Genomic DNA, 16,393 nt, shown 5'->3' on the forward strand with positions numbered 1-16,393 from the left:
CCATGGCCCAAAATATGCGATATGATGAATGAGAGAGAAGGCTGCCAGTTAGTTAATATGTGTCCTTGTCTAATCTATATGTCATTGGCTAAATATTGTTTACATTACATAAAATCTCTATGTATCATATGTTAAGTAAAATAAATCCTCGTATCTTTCACATTTTTGTGTTCACTGTTTTTGGAATGTACTTATCGAGGAAATAAAATCAAGAAACAGTTTGACCCAATAATCGACTCCGCAAAAGTAGATTTTTATGGGAACCGGTTTGTCTGCGTGTATTTAAGGTAGTACCAGCATGAAATCACTTTTCGACAGATTTGGCCGAATTTTTTTTCTCGGGTTTAAAATAGCTTTATTTATGAATTCCTAAAATTTCATAATTTTTGACCGTTTAGATCGCGAGATATTTAAAGACAAAGTTCGCGATTTTGAGGTTCATGTCCCATTTAAAGCATGTAAAATGTCCGGTCTCTCCAACTATTTTTTATGATATTATTATATATTGAAGAAAAAGTAGAAAAAAATGTTTATACAATAAAATTCTAAAAAAAAAATTTAGAAATTAATTTTCACTTTCGAGATATTAATTTTGACGTAAATTGATCGAAATTGGGACGTTGGCATAATTATTTCCCATTTTAAACGGTCAAAATTTCTGAAACTTTGGGAATTAATAGTAAGCATTATTAAATTCTTAAATTTAATTTTTCGTTAAATTCTGTCGAAAAAAAAATTGTACCATTGCTTTAACATAGAAACTGCAAATACCATGCTGGAACATCGTTAACTAAATCATATTCATGCGAACTAACCACATTCACTTTATTTAAAATCTAAAAATTTGATTTTATATTTTCGACGATTTTAAGCATTTTTTTATACTTGGCAATTTTTACCTAACCCCCGCCATTTTTGAGATAAATAATGTTTTTGCGTGAACTTATTCAAAGATAAAAAAAAAATAAAATGAAACTAAGGCATCTTGTTTAAGATCCTACTAACGCGTAATCCCAAAAGTGCTGGGGTTGCGTTAATTAACGCTGTGTATACATAAATAAACGATTTTTAGCCAATATCTCGAAAACCATCAACTTTGTAAAAAATAGTTTTAAACAAAAACTGTCGGAAATTTTTTTCCTAAATAAAATGTAGAATCAAAAACTGTGATATCTTCATCCATTTTCTCCAAAATCGGGAAAAATGGCCAAATATAAATATTTATATGCTAATTAATATTTTGAAACTAATTGATTTTATAAAAAAAAACTTTTCAATCAAAAGTTGTTTTCTAAGAAAAATGTAGAGTGAACAATATCGATATTTTAAGTCGTTTTCCCTACATCCTCAATTAAAAGTAACTAAGAGAATTTGACAAAACTGCTACTATGACTTCTAAGATCATGACATAATCTATTTTCCAAAGTTTATATCTAATTTTTTTGTTTAATTTGGCTGAGAAATCATAATTTTCGTTTTTTTTTTCTAGATTTATCCGATGAACAAATCATGTTATTAATTATTTATTGTTTTTTGTTTACATATAATCATGCATATGATATTTATTTACATCATGGTCTATTCGACTATATTTGATGAAATATGATACATACAGGCGTAAACTAAATATTGACAAATATCTTGTCTAGTAATCTTAATTAAAGAGAATTGAAAAAAATACACTCGAACCCGGACTTATTGGATTCATGTCAAGCGCCATACCAATTAGGCTATTCGAGTTCTAGACACGAATGCAATTTTTTTAACTCAATGAATTTTTTAATTTGTTTATCCACTTATTTATTGTTTTTTGTTTACTTACCCTGGTGGAAAAAATATTTGAAGAAAGAATAACAAATTCTGAAAAAGTCTTAGGAACTTTGAATTTCTCAACGTTTTCGGACTAGTCTAATTCAGAGTTATTCAGAGTTCTTAATACTTTTTTAAAGTTTCTAAGATTTTTTCAGAGTTTCCTAAGACTTATTAAGACTTATTCTTTTTTCAAATATTTTTTCCACCAGGGTATAATCATGCATATGATATTTATTTACATCATGGATGATTATAAGTAAACAAAAAACAATAAATAATAATAATAAATAAATGGATAAACAAATTAAAAAATTCATTGAGTTGAAAAAATTGCATTCGTGTCAATTGTCATTCATGGAAATTTGTTTTTAGTTATAATTTCCCCGAAAATGTAGACTTATGTGTATTGAAGGTCAATGGGGAAGGGTGGAGGTATGTTATAAATCCGTTTCAAAAGAGTTTTGTGAGACGTAGATCAATAAATATTTTTTTCGCTACTTTTGTTTTTATGACCTAAAGGGATGAAAATAGGAAGTAGGTTGAGTTAGTGTAAAGGATTTTCCTTTAGGGGGGGGGGGCAACTTCTCAGATCCATTTTCCCCCAATTTATAATAAATATTATGTTTCGTGATTTTTATGGTTTTAAATATCTGTACAGCCTCTCAAATTAACCTAGAAGCTTGAAAATCGGTATGTCAAAAAATAATATTTATTCGTAATTTTTAAAAATTTTCGCACACCTAAACTATCTTGAAATGGGGTTAGACCTCAGGAGTGGCGAACCTTAATGTATCAAGCGCCGTTTATTATAAATAAATGGTTAATGAGGCCATACTGCCATTTAATAATTTTGACTTCGTGATTGTAGTCGCTATTAATGCTTCCTTAATGACGTTCCCTACGTAATATCGAGGAAAAACAGCTAAACGTGCAGATTTCATGAAGTCATTGCTTTCGTCAAGATATAGCGATATAAAAGGAGTGGAGTTAATGTAAATTTTTTGGTAATCTGTTGTTACATTTCCGGTCAGTTTTAAGATTATTTCTTTTATTGTGTCTCTAGATAGATAAGTTTGAGTATCTTTGGTGTGCTGAATTATCTTATTTTTATTATCGAAATCATCCAAAAGTGAGAGCGAGTATACTAACCAGGCTCCCTTCAAAAATACTCCATCTTGAAAAGGTTTACTATTCCGAGCAATAAGATTTGCAGTCGAGTAATTTTTCGCGCTCGTATGACAATTTTTGCCAGTATATTTAATCATAGACGTTGACTGTTTATTTCTGCCTTTCATTGTACTTGCAACTTATTGCTTTTAGTCTGGTTCGCTTTTTTGACTTACAGATTTGTGATATGTTTCAAAATTTCAATTGTAGTCGACGATGTAACTAAATCAAACTAGCGCGTGTTCGTTAGTTCACGCGTGATTGTTCGTAATATAATACTTCATGGTGAACTTTTTGGCGATGACGTCCCCAAAATATTGTGTCGCATGTCATTGGTACGCCTCTGGGTAACACGATCAAAAATTTGTATGTGAATTTAGTTCAGTTTTCAAAAGCATGAAAATACAAAAATTCGTTTTCAATACAAAGCATCTTATATTAAGAAATGTATAATGAGGGAAATTTGACATAATAATTATAATGAGGTTTAACCTCCGTTTTTCAGATAACCATCTATGACAGAGGCCACTCACATCTTTTTTTTTTAAATCTTTATTAATTTAATTTAAACTACATAAAATATACAATTAAATTTGTATGATTTGAGTGAGTCGGTTACTTCGTTCTTATCCAAGGGACAACAAAGTGATCAATTTTACCACTCCATTAATTATATTTGCTCATAATGCCGCTGTCTGGATTCGAACCCGCAACCTCCCAGTCAGTAGCCGAACGTTTTAAAGACGATTTAGAACGCAGATGAGAGCGCGATGAAAACGGCATCTGACGGCATCATTAAATAATGCTTTTGGAACATTAGTTAATATGTGTTGGAAGTCAATTATTTATTAAAAAGTAGAATTTAAAGTAAAAAATATATTCTTTCTATATAAATGTTACAATATGAGTTGAATCAAATTTTTTCACCTTGGATCAGCTGAAAAGTAAGTCGAATAAACACAATAACGAAAACAAATATTATGTGAACTAATAAATTGACAGTTTTCATCAAAAACTGTTATTGTTAAAAATATTTATTTTTTTTATTTAATCTTTCAGATATAAAGTGGAATTTATTTTAACTGAACATAATCATGACTTCACGAAATATGGCGTGCTTTGCCAATACCTGTATATAAGAAATATATCAAGGTATACTAAGTATAGCCCCAAGTTTAAGTTAAGTATAGTCCAAAATTTTGGTATAGGTCTTCATAAAATCACCTAATTAGTCCATTTCCAGTTGTTCGTCTCCCCGTCTGTCAACACGATAACACAAAAACGAAAAGAGATACCAAGCTGAAATTTTTCTTGTGTAAGGAGGTAAGAAGTGAGGTCAAGTTCGTAAATGAGCAACATCAATTGTATTGTATATATGTACTTGTTTGTTTATTAACATTTCAAACTGAGAAAGAGAGAAGAAAGATACTCATATTACTTTGTGTGTAAGAGTGGCTACCTTTCTTTACTTACATGTCGAAAGAAGCAAGCGATTGTATATTTATAAAGTTTTGTATAAATTAATCAATTCAGGTGGTTTTTTTCCTGAATGTCTTGTTTTATTTTTTTATTTTTGTAGATTTATAAAGTTTTGTAAATTAATCAATTTAGCGGCTTTTTTTTTATCTCTATAACGCTGACTGTTTTGTCTTTTTCTTTCTTTAAGACGTTTAATTTTTTCTTCTTCTGTTGCTGTTAGTGGTCTAGAAATCTGTGAATTCACTAATGCTTCAGCTTTTTTCTTAGCTCTATATCGCTGGCATTTAATTCTATTTTGGATTTTTCGTTTTTCCTCTTCTGTTATTGTTAGTGGTTTAGAAGTTTGTAAATTAAGTATTACATCAGTTTTTTTCCTAGTTCTATTTTCATCAATTTTGTTTGGACTTATGTCATCATCAGAGGATTCTAGAGATTCTTCGCCATCTTCTTGCCTTTTTCTTTCATCATCGTCTGAACCGGAAGGCTTTTTCAATTCTTTCCACATAGGGTCCAGGATCTAAACAATTAAGGAAAATAAATATTTAGAAACACTAATTAAATTACAACTAGATATTCAAAAACACTTAAGGCACCTATTTAAAAATAGTAAATATCACAAATACTTGAATTTAAGGCAATTGAAAATTTTATTCTTATTTTGCGTCTACATTCATGAAGTTATAACAAAATTCATCAACGAAGTTGAAAATAACTTAAACAAAAGTTGCAGAGTTTGATGGGGGACATCATGTTCTGACATTAGATTGCACCTAGTTCTTTGAGCTTCTTCAATAACCAATTTAGATCCTAAATGGTAAGAGATAGAATTATTCTTTAAATTATGAAGTTGATTCTCATAAAAAAACTAACAAAAAATTCGTCTTAAAAATATGCCATTGTTGCATTTAATCGAAAGAAAACACACTAACTACGGAAAAATACTGTAGCCAAAAGTTGTCAAGGGCAATAGTGGACATTCGCCTGTGTCCATGACTTTGACCAACAAAGTCAAATAAACTTTAAGCGTATTTCTTTCGATAAAATGCAAAAATGACATATTTTTAAGTCACATTTCCTCCGAAAGTTAACGATTTTCAATAAAAAAGGTTTTAAACAAAAATTTTTTAAGATCAACTTTCTACTTTAAAGTGTTATTCTATCTCTTACCGTTTGGGATCAAAATTTTCTATTAAAGAAACTCGAAGAACTAGATCCAATCTGATGTCAGAACATGATATCCCCCATCAAACTGTGCAACTTTTCTTTAAGTTATTTTTCGATTGGTTACCTCAAAAACAAGATATTTAGGTGTACAGATTAAAACAGCGAAACTTGCATATGAAATATATCAAGGTATACTAAGTTTAGTCCCAAGTTTGTAACGCTTAAAAATATTTATGCTATGAACAAAATTTTAAGATAGGTGATTATAAAATCACCTAAGGAGTCCATTTCCGGTGTCTGTCTGTCCGTCCGTGATCATGATAACTCAAAAGAGAAAAGAGATATCAAGCTGAAATTCTTATAGCGTTCTTAGGAGGTAAAAAGAAGTCCAGTTTGTAAATGAGCAAGATAGGTCAATTGAGTATTGGATTCGTAGGACCCATTTTGTAAACCATTAGAGTTAGATACTCTTATTACTTTGTGTGTAAGAGTGGCTACCTTTCTTTACTTACATGACGTAAAAAAACAAACGATTACATAATTAACACTGTCTATGCTTGGTATTTCAACAATTAACTCAATCAATTGTTGGTTTTCACTTGTTTTTAATAGTTTTTAGCTAATTATTGACAAAAATATTAAGTGATGGAAAATTTTACAACTTTTAATTAAAAATTTGGGTTTTTTCGTTTTGCTGATTTTGCTTAAATACGTTTTCGTCAGCGTGTCTCCGTTTATGTTGAACTAAATAATATTTCCTGCTAAATGTTTTTTTACAAATATCACACGAAGGTTTTTCTTGAATATGAACCATTTTATGCCGAACCAAATAATCTTTAATACTAAAAGATTTTTCACAAATATCACATGAAAATGGTTTTTGTCCTGAATGAATGAATTGATGTCTAGCTAAAGTGCTTCGATCCGTAAATGTTTTGTCACAGTCCTCACATGGAAATGGTTTATCTCCGGTATGAATCATTTTATGTCTAAGAAAATTACTTCGAACGATAAATGTTTTATCACATACCTCACATGAAAATGGTTTTTCCTTTTCATGAGTCTTTTTATGTTTCACTAAACTACCTCTTTGATTATACACTTTATCACACACATCACATGCAAAAGGTTTTTCTATTGTATGAATCATTTTATGACGAACTAAATCACTTCGAGTCCGAAAGTATTTTTCACAAACATCACATGAAAATGTTTTCTGTCCCGTGTGAATCAGTTTATGTCTGGTTAAACTATCCGATCTGTTAAATCCTCTTTCACAAACATCACAATGATAATCAAAGTCTCCAACATGAACTCGTGCTGATTCTGAAATATTGTCGTCTAAGATTTCATCTTTAATAATTAACTCCGTATTTAATTCGTTTTCAAGTTTAATATTTTCGTAATTAAGTAAATGTTCTCCATTTCCACGAATTCGTCCATTAACACTGTTGTCTGGAATTACATTCTTAAATTCCACATTTTCTATTGTAACACTATCTTCTGGAATTTCAATTTTAACTTTTACTTCTTCCATGGTAACACTGTCCTCTGAAACTTCATTTTTAATTTTCCCATGTTCCATTAAAATGCCATCTTCTGAAACTATATCTCTAAACTGTCCATGTTTCATTGTAAAATGATTTAATATTCTGTATTCTAGAATTTCATTTTTAATTTGGTTCTGTTCAGGTTCAATATTGTCTTCTAAAATTTCAGTTTTAGTTTGGACATTATCATCATCGCCTTCGCCTAATATTTTATCTGTGTTTATTTGTTGTTCATTCGAAAATGAATAATTATTTGCATCATAATCATCTAATATTTCACTCTTAATTAATATTAATTCAGTATCTTTTGGCTTTTCAACTTCCATATTTTCTTTTTTGATAAAAATATAATTTTTTACATCAAAACATGAATTACTTGTCATTTTCGTTATCTTTTTTGTTTTACTAAAATTTCATTCTATTTGAGACTGCTGTCAAACTCTTTTGACATTTGAGATGTTTTTTTTTTATGGCAATCATTTTGATAAGTTAATATCTATAAGTCTGTGGTTGTTTCATGGAGGTTATAAAGAAGGAGCTATAGAAAATATTGTCCCCAAATTATGGACAAAATAAGTGAGGCGCTGGGATCGCTAAGTTGTCTCATTAAAAGTGGGCTGTTGTGCGCTAATTTCAAATGATCTATCAATGTTTAATATACGTGTAAATAATATCATTCAAAGGAAAAAAAGCAAATAATGAAATTATTATTAATTATAATTATTATTTACTAATGAATAAATTATAAATTTATCTATACTACTTTATAAATTTGAATGGCACTAACTTCATCTACTTGTACTCATAAACAGCTAACTTCGCAGATACTATTTATCGACGACAGCGCGGCTGGTGACTGAAAAATGAACTATAAATTCTACAAACTTTCAGGGACAGTCGTGCTAATGCTTTAGCGCGTAGCAATTGTTTTCCTTCTTTATAGCCTCCATGGGTTGTTTGTTCAATGAATTTTAATAGAACTCGGTGAGTAAGATCGTTCGCCATGTTGATGTTAATAATAGTAAAATAGGCAGGTATGGACTATGAAGCATAGGAAACGCTATAAGTGAATTAAAATACAGTTTACTGTAAATGATTTTCATTGAAATCTGTAGCAATTAATTAGAATAACGTTTTTGAATGTTTTTGTTCTTCCAAACAAGAAAATTATATTAATATACCTAACCTAGAATATCACAAAGCCAAAATAAATTGACACATCATTGACATCACATGTTTGTATATACTGATCTAGAGCAGTGTTACCAGATTATTTGTTTCTCGAATCGCCTTGCCGGTGCGCGTATGTAGCCAAAGTTGGCAGATATTTTTTTCCGAAGTAGCCAAGTTCCAGTGCTGTGTTGCTTATGACCGTAATGCGGTGCTAGTAGTACTTCAAGTAAGCGCTAATAGTAATGCGCAATGGCTTAAAAGCGTCGCACAGCCGGCAATCGCTGTCCTCGTCTGACAAATGATGTTACGCGCTAACTCTCTTTCACTCTACCTTAAATATTTATTATCTTTAACAGCCAGCAACCCTTATTTGCGGCCAGATTTAATTAAGCAACTTTATATGATAATTAATAGAAAAAAATTAGCTTCAATTTGACATATAATTAATAAAAATAGGTTATAAGGGTATAAATTTATCGAAATCATACTTGTTTACACCTGGCTGCAAAGAGGTGCGGCCAGGTGCGCAACGGCAACCGTGATTTTTTAGAATCTTCATATTAATTACCGTGATGTAGACGTTATTTTATTTAAAAAATAAATAAACGAAATTTTTTACCAAAAATCAATTAAAAATAATTTAATTAAAAATAATGGCGGCCAAATTTTGATAGGCACCCTAGTAAATATATATTCTCTTAACTATAAATAAACATAAAAATTTGGTTTTAAACAAAAAGTCGATGAGCACACCAATCTGCAGCGGGATCTCGTACTATAATATATAAATGAAATATACGTGTATATAAGTTTTTTTTCTTTTATTTAAAATTTAAATAATACGATTTACGATTTAAATTCTTTTATTTATTCATAGATTTTACTTATGAGATAGAATTATTATTCGAAAACAATCTAAAAAAAAAATCTATAAAAACGAAAATAGCCACATTGGCTATCAGTAGCCAAACGATAAAATTATGTCTTCTGATTAGCTATTTAGGAGCCACACAATGACCACAAAAATCACCACATCTGGCAAACCTGATCTAGAGGCGAAGACAGCTGTATTGTTTTAAGGTCTCTCTCTATAACGATCAACCGTTTGGATGGCCACATTATGGTTTTATGTTATTACTTCTATGGTTATACTCCATATTTGGTGCTTGTGAAATAGAAAACGTAACAAAATGGCAAATAATTCATTTGATATAATTAATAATTACTTTTTGATTTAAGAAGAAAATATTAAACTTGAATTACATATAGAATTAATTATAAACAAGTGAAAACAAACAATTGACTGAATTAATTGTTGAAATACCATGTATAGACAGTGTTGATTACACTGTCACATTACACATACATAACTGATTTTCAGATATAATACATACTATACAATTGCGCCCTCACGGGTAAACAGAGATATTTACGATCAAAAAATGTTTCCAACAAAAGTTGTTTATTTTGTGATAAGGAATATTTTACATTTAAACTTTTGTTCTATCTCTAACGGTTTACAAGATGGGTTCTACGGTGCCAAGATCTTGATCTATGTTGCTCATTTACGAACTCGACCTCTCTTTTTACGTCGTTAGCATGCTGTAAAAATTTCAGCTTGATATCTCTTTTCGTTTTTGAGTTATAATGTTGTCAGACGGACAGACAGGCATCCCAAAATGAACTAATTAGGTGATTTTATGACCACTTATACCAAAATTTTTTCGTAGCATCAATATTTTTAAGCGTTACAAACTTGGGCCGAAACTTAGTATACCTTGATATATATTACATATACGAGGTGTTCTGTTACTGAATGCAGAAACCCAGCTTACCAAAATAAGCTTATCAAGAGCAATAAAAAAACACTTTTTTTAGTATTAATTTTATAGTTGTGTGAAATTTATGAAAAATTAAGTCACGATCTACTTTTTTAACCGACATATTGACCCAAATTAAAATAAAAACAATTGCTTTATATAATTCTATAGTAAAATTAGTGTTGTAAAAATTGTTACATTAACTTCTTTTATTTGTGGTTACAAGATTTTAAACAAACATTTCTATTAAATATTATGTATGAAGTATGTATGTATGTGCGTTGCAAACTATAGTTATCTTTTCTATCGATAGATAGAGTCTTAGTATTAAATTCCAAATAACTGTGGTCGTCAGACATGTGGCATGCGCGCTGTTACTAGAAGTAAGTAGATGGCGTTGGCATAACCACGAACCATTTCCGTTAATCATTATTTTCAATACATACGTCAACGTAGTAACTGTATAATACATTACATTACTGTATTACATTGTTAAAAGCCTCAATTGATAAGTTTTATTAAATTAAGTAATAAAATAAAATGGCAAATCATTCATTTGTTGATACAAACAATCATTTTCATATCAATAAAGAAAATATTAAACTTCAAGAGGAAGAATTATCTACAAAATTAATTATTAAAAATGAAACAATTGATGAGAATACTGCAATGGAGGTTGGGCAAATGAAAAATGAAAAACCAGAAGATGACAGTAATGATTTTGATAGTGTTGTGAGTGTAAAACAAGAACCTGTTAGTGAAAATGATGAACAATTGTACACAATTAATTATGAAAATATTAAACTTGAAAAAGAACTAAATACAGAACTGATTATTAAAGATGAAATACTAGATGAAAACTCCATTTTAGAACCACATGAGGTTCATACTGGAAGAAAAAATCAATCATTTTTGTGTGACATTTGTGATAAACAATTTGTCAATAAATATAGTCTAGTTAGACATCAACGAATTCACACGGGAGAAAAACCATTTTCATGTGATATTTGTAATAAAAAATTTAGATATAAGCAAGCTTTAGTTGTTCATAATCGTATTCACAGTCGAGAAAAACCATTTTCATGTGATATTTGTAATAAACAATTTGTCAATAAATATAGTCTAGTTAGACATCAACGAATTCACACGGGAGAAAAACCATTTTCATGTGATATTTGTAATAAAAAATTTAGATATAAGCAAGCTTTAGTTGTTCATAATCGTATTCACAGTCGAGAAAAACCATTTTCATGTGATATTTGTAATAAAAAATTTAGATATAAGCAAGCTTTAGTTGTTCATAATCGTATTCACAGTCGAGAAAAACCATTTTCATGTGATATTTGTAATAAAAAATTTACTCAGAAAGGTAATTTACTTAAACATAAACGTAAACATAGTGGATAAATTTCATGGCACATTTTCATGTACCATATCTAGTACAATGAATGTGCTAAAAATTGAAAAAAACCAACTTTTGTGATATGAAGTGTCTTTATTAGCTTAAAAACTTAAAGAGAAAAGTTTACGCCACAATATCATCATAATAATAATTGCTAGTTTATTATTTAAACTGGATAAATATTACCTAAGCACCTTTGTTGACTAATTAGGGACCATCCATTAATTACGTCACATTTTAAGAATGAAGTAGAGGGTCAAGGAAATGTGACAAAGGGAAGAGGGGCGGTAAAAAGCATTGTGACGTCACATGTTAAAATTTAAAATATAAACGCAAAATTTATATGTAAATTATTTGACTTGATTTAATTAAGAATTTAAGAAATAAAAACATTTTTAACTGCTGTTTTATTTTAACTATTTCTAAGGAAAGGGGCTTGGAAAATGCGACCACCTGTGACAAGGGGGTGGGAGGGGTTTAAAAATCGTAAATATTTATTTACAAAAAGATTAAGTATTGGAGAATTTTGAAATTAATCTAAATTATTTAACATACAACCTTACCGTATTACCTTCTCCTTACCGTATTTTCGGAAAGGAGATGTTCAACGCTGGCGGAAAAAATATTTGAAGATACAATAGAAAATCAGAAAAAGTCTTAGAAACTCTGAATTTCTAACCGTTTTTGCACTGTCTTATTCAAACTGAATACCTTAGTCTGAACAACTCTGATTTAGACAGTCCAAAAACGTTCCAAACGAGTGCCTAAGAGTTTTTAAGACTTATAAGAGTTATTCTTTCTTCAAATGTTCTTTCCACCAGGGAAGTTTGAAAGAAAGTTCGAAATTATTTATTGCACATTAAGAGGAAATCAAATTATGTACAATAAATAATTTTGAACAAAATTTCCTTCAAATTTGAATATCTCATTTCCGAAAATCTTAACTTCAGCGATCATTTTAAAATCTTACATTGCCAATCAAAAGGTCACATGTTAAATAATTCAGAATAAATGGAGATAAATTTAAAATTCGGATTTAACTCCATCACTGAATCATTTTATAAATAAATAATTTTTCAGCAGAATGTTGTTGGGATTAATTTTGTGTGTATTTTGTATTATTATTGTATTTAAAATAAAAGTTTGTGTTATTGTATAAGCTTTGTATATTTTTTATTACCTGAATTATTATACCATGTATATGAAATATACCAAGGTATACTAAGTTTAGTCCCAAGTTTGTAACACTTAAAAATATTGATGCTACGAAAAAAATTTTGGTATAGGTGTTCATAGAATCATCTAATTAGTCCATTTTCGGTTGTCCGTCCACACGATAACTCAAAAACGAAAAATGATATCAAGCTGAAATTTTTACAGCGTACTCAGGACATAAAAAGTGAGGTCGAGTTCGTAATTGGGCAATATAGGTCAATTGAGTTTTGGGTCCGTAGGATCCATTTTGTAAACCGTTAGAGATAGAACAAAAGTTTAAATGCAAAAATGTTCCTTATCTACATTTTTTCATAAAAATCACTGCTTTCCCGTGAGGGCGCATATTGTATAGTATGTATTGTATGGGAATATCAGTTATGTATGTGTGACATGTATAAGTATATGGGTAATGTGATATAGTAATCAACATTGTCTACATATGGTATTTAAACAATTAACTCAGTCAATTGTTTGTTTTCACTTGTTTTATTAGGAGTTTTAAACGTTCATATTTTGAGTTCTTCTAAAGATTTTCAAAACCCAACTACACTATGCATTTTTTTAGAAATTATTTTCTATAAATTTTTAAAATAGAAGACAATTGCTACAATTTGAGATCATCAAAGGGAAATTTTAATACATGGTTTATTTTCGACTCTGATATACTCATTTTATGAGTAAAATTATAGCAAATGTAATTAGCTTTAAGGGGTAACGATATTTCTAATTCATATGGGCGCGGCCATGTTTTTTCCTATTGCTGACATCTGGCGTCGAGAAGAAAACATGTATATAAAGCTACCTACATTTTGACATTATGGAAACGAACTTTTTGAAAGTATTTTGGGCAAAATGCAAAATTTTTATCTGGTCTGATTTAAAATCATAACTTACATTAAAATGTAAGTCGACATCCGATCGAATAATCTACTCTTACATATAAATTTAAATAAATAAATAATAAATTTCTACATAAATTTAAAATGAATTCTTTTTTATAAAAAACTAACCCCATAAAAACCAAGTTTTTAATATAAAACTACCTAAGTACATTGGGGAAAATAAATCAGGTTACTGTTTTCACGTATGAAATTTTATATGATCAATTGAAAATTACAGATCTGACCCAATTTGAGAAAAAATTGACTCAAATTATAACTTACATATCATATAAAAATGTAAGTCGGTATCCGATCAATATTTTTTATAAAAAATTTATTTGTAACTAAGGTCTAGCCTAGTTTAATATAGAATTAAAAATAATTTTAAGCAAACTTAACTTACATAAATTACTTACTTAACTTAAGCAAACTTAACTTACATAAAAATTATATATTATTTAATTATGTATCAAGTTTTCGTTTATCAAGTTCTGAAAGTAGACATTTTCTTATTAATAACAGAATAATAAGAAGTTACCAAAGATCAGAATCAATTAACTAATTATTATTACATAGGTTTCGTTTTTTTGTTACACTTTATGTTGTTTCCATAGATATAATATATATTTGTTACACATTATGTTGTTACGTTTTTTCTTTATTTAGCCTCTTCGCTTGCAAACAAATCAGAAACGGGCAAAAAGAAACATTCCAAAAATAGGTTGCCAACCAAAATCGATTGGAAAATTTAGGCAACCACCTTCCATATAGAATGAATCAATTTAGCGATATGATCGTTTTTATACCATGTATATAAGTTTAGTCCCAAGTTTGTAACGCTTAAAAATAATGATGCTAGGAAAAAAATTTTGTCATAGGTGTTCATAAAATCACCTAATTAGTCCATTTCCGGTTGTCCGTCCGTCCGTCTGTGGACACGATAACTCAAAAACGAAAAAAGATATCGAGCTGAAATTTTTACAGCGTACTCAGGACGTAAAAAGTGAGGTCAAATTCGTAAATGAGCATCATAGGTCAATTGGGTCTTGGGTCCGTAAGACCCATCTTGTAAACCGTTAGAGATAGAACAAAAGTTTAAATGTAAAAAAATGTTCCTTATCAAAAATTAAACAACTTTTGTTTGAAACATTTTTTCGTAAACATCACTGTTTACCCGTGAGGGCGCCAAGTACCTAGGCGGAAATTTTATAATATGTACTATACTTGATTATCAGTTATGCATGTGTCACGTGTTTGTATGTGTTATGTGATAAAGAAATCAACACTGACTATGCATGGTATTTCAACAATTAACTCAGTCAATTGTTTGTTTTCACTTGTTACTTATAAAATTAGATATTCCTTAGATACTCTTTTATGTTAATCGTAGCTTGCCTAGCGTGCACTGACTCCAACTATACAGCTTCTTTGTATACTAAAAAGTAAAACAAAGCCTTTTCAACTATTGAAAATTTTTCGAAAAAAATTTCGATGACAAAAAACTTGTATACGACGAAAAATATTGATCCAAAATTGTTTTATTTCTAACTAGGCCAACGAAGATGTTTAAAGTAACAAACTTTGACTCAGGTACAATCCCACCGTGCTTTATTAAATCACCAGAAGGTCTTGCGCACATTATATGCTACCACTTTATGGAAAATTGCAACGGAACCAATGTGAATTAATTTAAATTACGAAGAGTACGACTGTATCCAACCGTTCCCCAGCATCTGCATGCGTTACTGATGTCATGAGAAGGATGCCCTGGTGGAAAAAATATTTGAAGAAAGAATAAGAAATTCTGAAAGTCTTAGGAACTTTGAATTTCTCAACGTTTTCGTAATAGTCTAATTCAGAGTTCTTAATACTTTTTTAAAGTTTCTAAGACTTTTTCAGAGTTTCCTAAGACTTATTAAGACTTATTCTTTTTTCAAATATTTTTTCCACCAGGGTGACAAAATCGAATGCGATATTTCAGATGAGTGTTACCTTGATTATGATGTAGATATCAGTTTCTTCGATTAACTAAATGTATCAATTGTCGTAAAATTTTCAATAGTTAAAAAGGCTGTTTTATGGTTGTTTTACCTTTTTGTCACAAAGAAGGTGGTCACAGCGTAGAATTACACAAATATTGATACATTTAGTTAATCGCAGAAACTGATATCTACATCATAATCAAAGGACTTCTCTAAATTTATCTTCTAAATCTATCCAATTTTTTATTGTAGGTAATAGTGGTGCTTGGAAATGTTGAAATTAAATCATTCATGAAAAGATAATCTAAAATAATAGGGTGTTATCGTTAGTCAAAAATAAATAATGAAATTTAAAAAAAGTTAAAATTCATGTAAAAATATACTTAAATATTCTGATTTCGAGTCATAAAAGCACATATTTCTTTTAAAATATGAAAATTAAAAATCGTAATTTTTAAACTGTATATCTCGTGACCTAAAACGCGGGTAAGCCCTGCTGTGATGTCATGGCGGTATGAGTCATAGACCATCAGTTAGTTCAGCGTAGACAGATGGATATAATATATACATAGATAATAAGTATTTATATTTCTTATAATCAGATGTCTATGAATATATCTGTCAAATTTATTTGTGTTATTTCGTATATTGATACCCATATTACGTCATCAAATTCGATGCCCGCGTTTTTGATAGTTTAAAAAAGGTTTAAAATTTAATTTAAGTTTTTGGCAAGAAAGCGTGTGTA

At 29.5% G+C, this 16,393-nt stretch overlaps 2 protein-coding genes across 2 annotated transcripts; one reads left to right on the forward strand and one right to left on the reverse strand.

Annotated features, from left to right (window-relative positions):
* Window positions 1-4,057: 4,057 nt before the first annotated feature.
* LOC123302972 (zinc finger protein 271-like) lies at window positions 4,058-7,555 on the reverse strand. Its single transcript, XM_044886066.1, has 3 exons — window positions 6,653-7,555; window positions 4,595-4,975; window positions 4,058-4,108 (listed from the first exon to the last, which is right to left on the reverse strand). The coding sequence occupies exons 1-3, from the start codon at window positions 7,553-7,555 to the stop codon at window positions 4,058-4,060; spliced, it is 1,335 nt and encodes a 444-aa protein (XP_044742001.1).
* Window positions 7,556-10,705: 3,150 nt separating this feature from the next.
* Window positions 10,706-11,572, forward strand: LOC123302973 (zinc finger protein 12-like). Its single transcript, XM_044886067.1, has 2 exons — window positions 10,706-11,079; window positions 11,443-11,572. Exons 1-2 carry the CDS (start codon window positions 10,706-10,708, stop codon window positions 11,570-11,572), a joined length of 504 nt encoding a protein of 167 aa, XP_044742002.1.
* The last annotated feature ends 4,821 nt before the right edge of the window (window positions 11,573-16,393 follow it).

Source organism: Chrysoperla carnea, chromosome X (genome assembly GCF_905475395.1).
Source record: "Chrysoperla carnea chromosome X, inChrCarn1.1, whole genome shotgun sequence".
NCBI classification, from domain to species: domain Eukaryota; kingdom Metazoa; phylum Arthropoda; class Insecta; order Neuroptera; family Chrysopidae; genus Chrysoperla; species Chrysoperla carnea.

Excerpts from the sequence above, each read along its gene's own strand:
- LOC123302972 (XM_044886066.1), bottom strand. The coding sequence starts at position 7,555 with ATGACAAGTAATTCATGTTTTGATGTAAAAAATTATATTTTTATCAAA. Across the intron at positions 4,976-6,652 it reads AAAAACCATTTTCATGTGAG|ATCCTGGACCCTATGTGGAA; the intron begins GTATGTGATAAA and ends TTAATTGTTTAG. Across the intron at positions 4,109-4,594 it reads GTTATAGAGATAAAAAAAAA|GTATTGGCAAAGCACGCCAT; the intron begins GCCGCTAAATTG and ends TCTTATATACAG.
- LOC123302973 (XM_044886067.1), top strand. The coding sequence starts at position 10,706 with ATGGCAAATCATTCATTTGTTGATACAAACAATCATTTTCATATCAAT. Across the intron at positions 11,080-11,442 it reads AGAAAAAATCAATCATTTTT|ATATAAGCAAGCTTTAGTTG; the intron begins GTGTGACATTTG and ends TAAAAAATTTAG.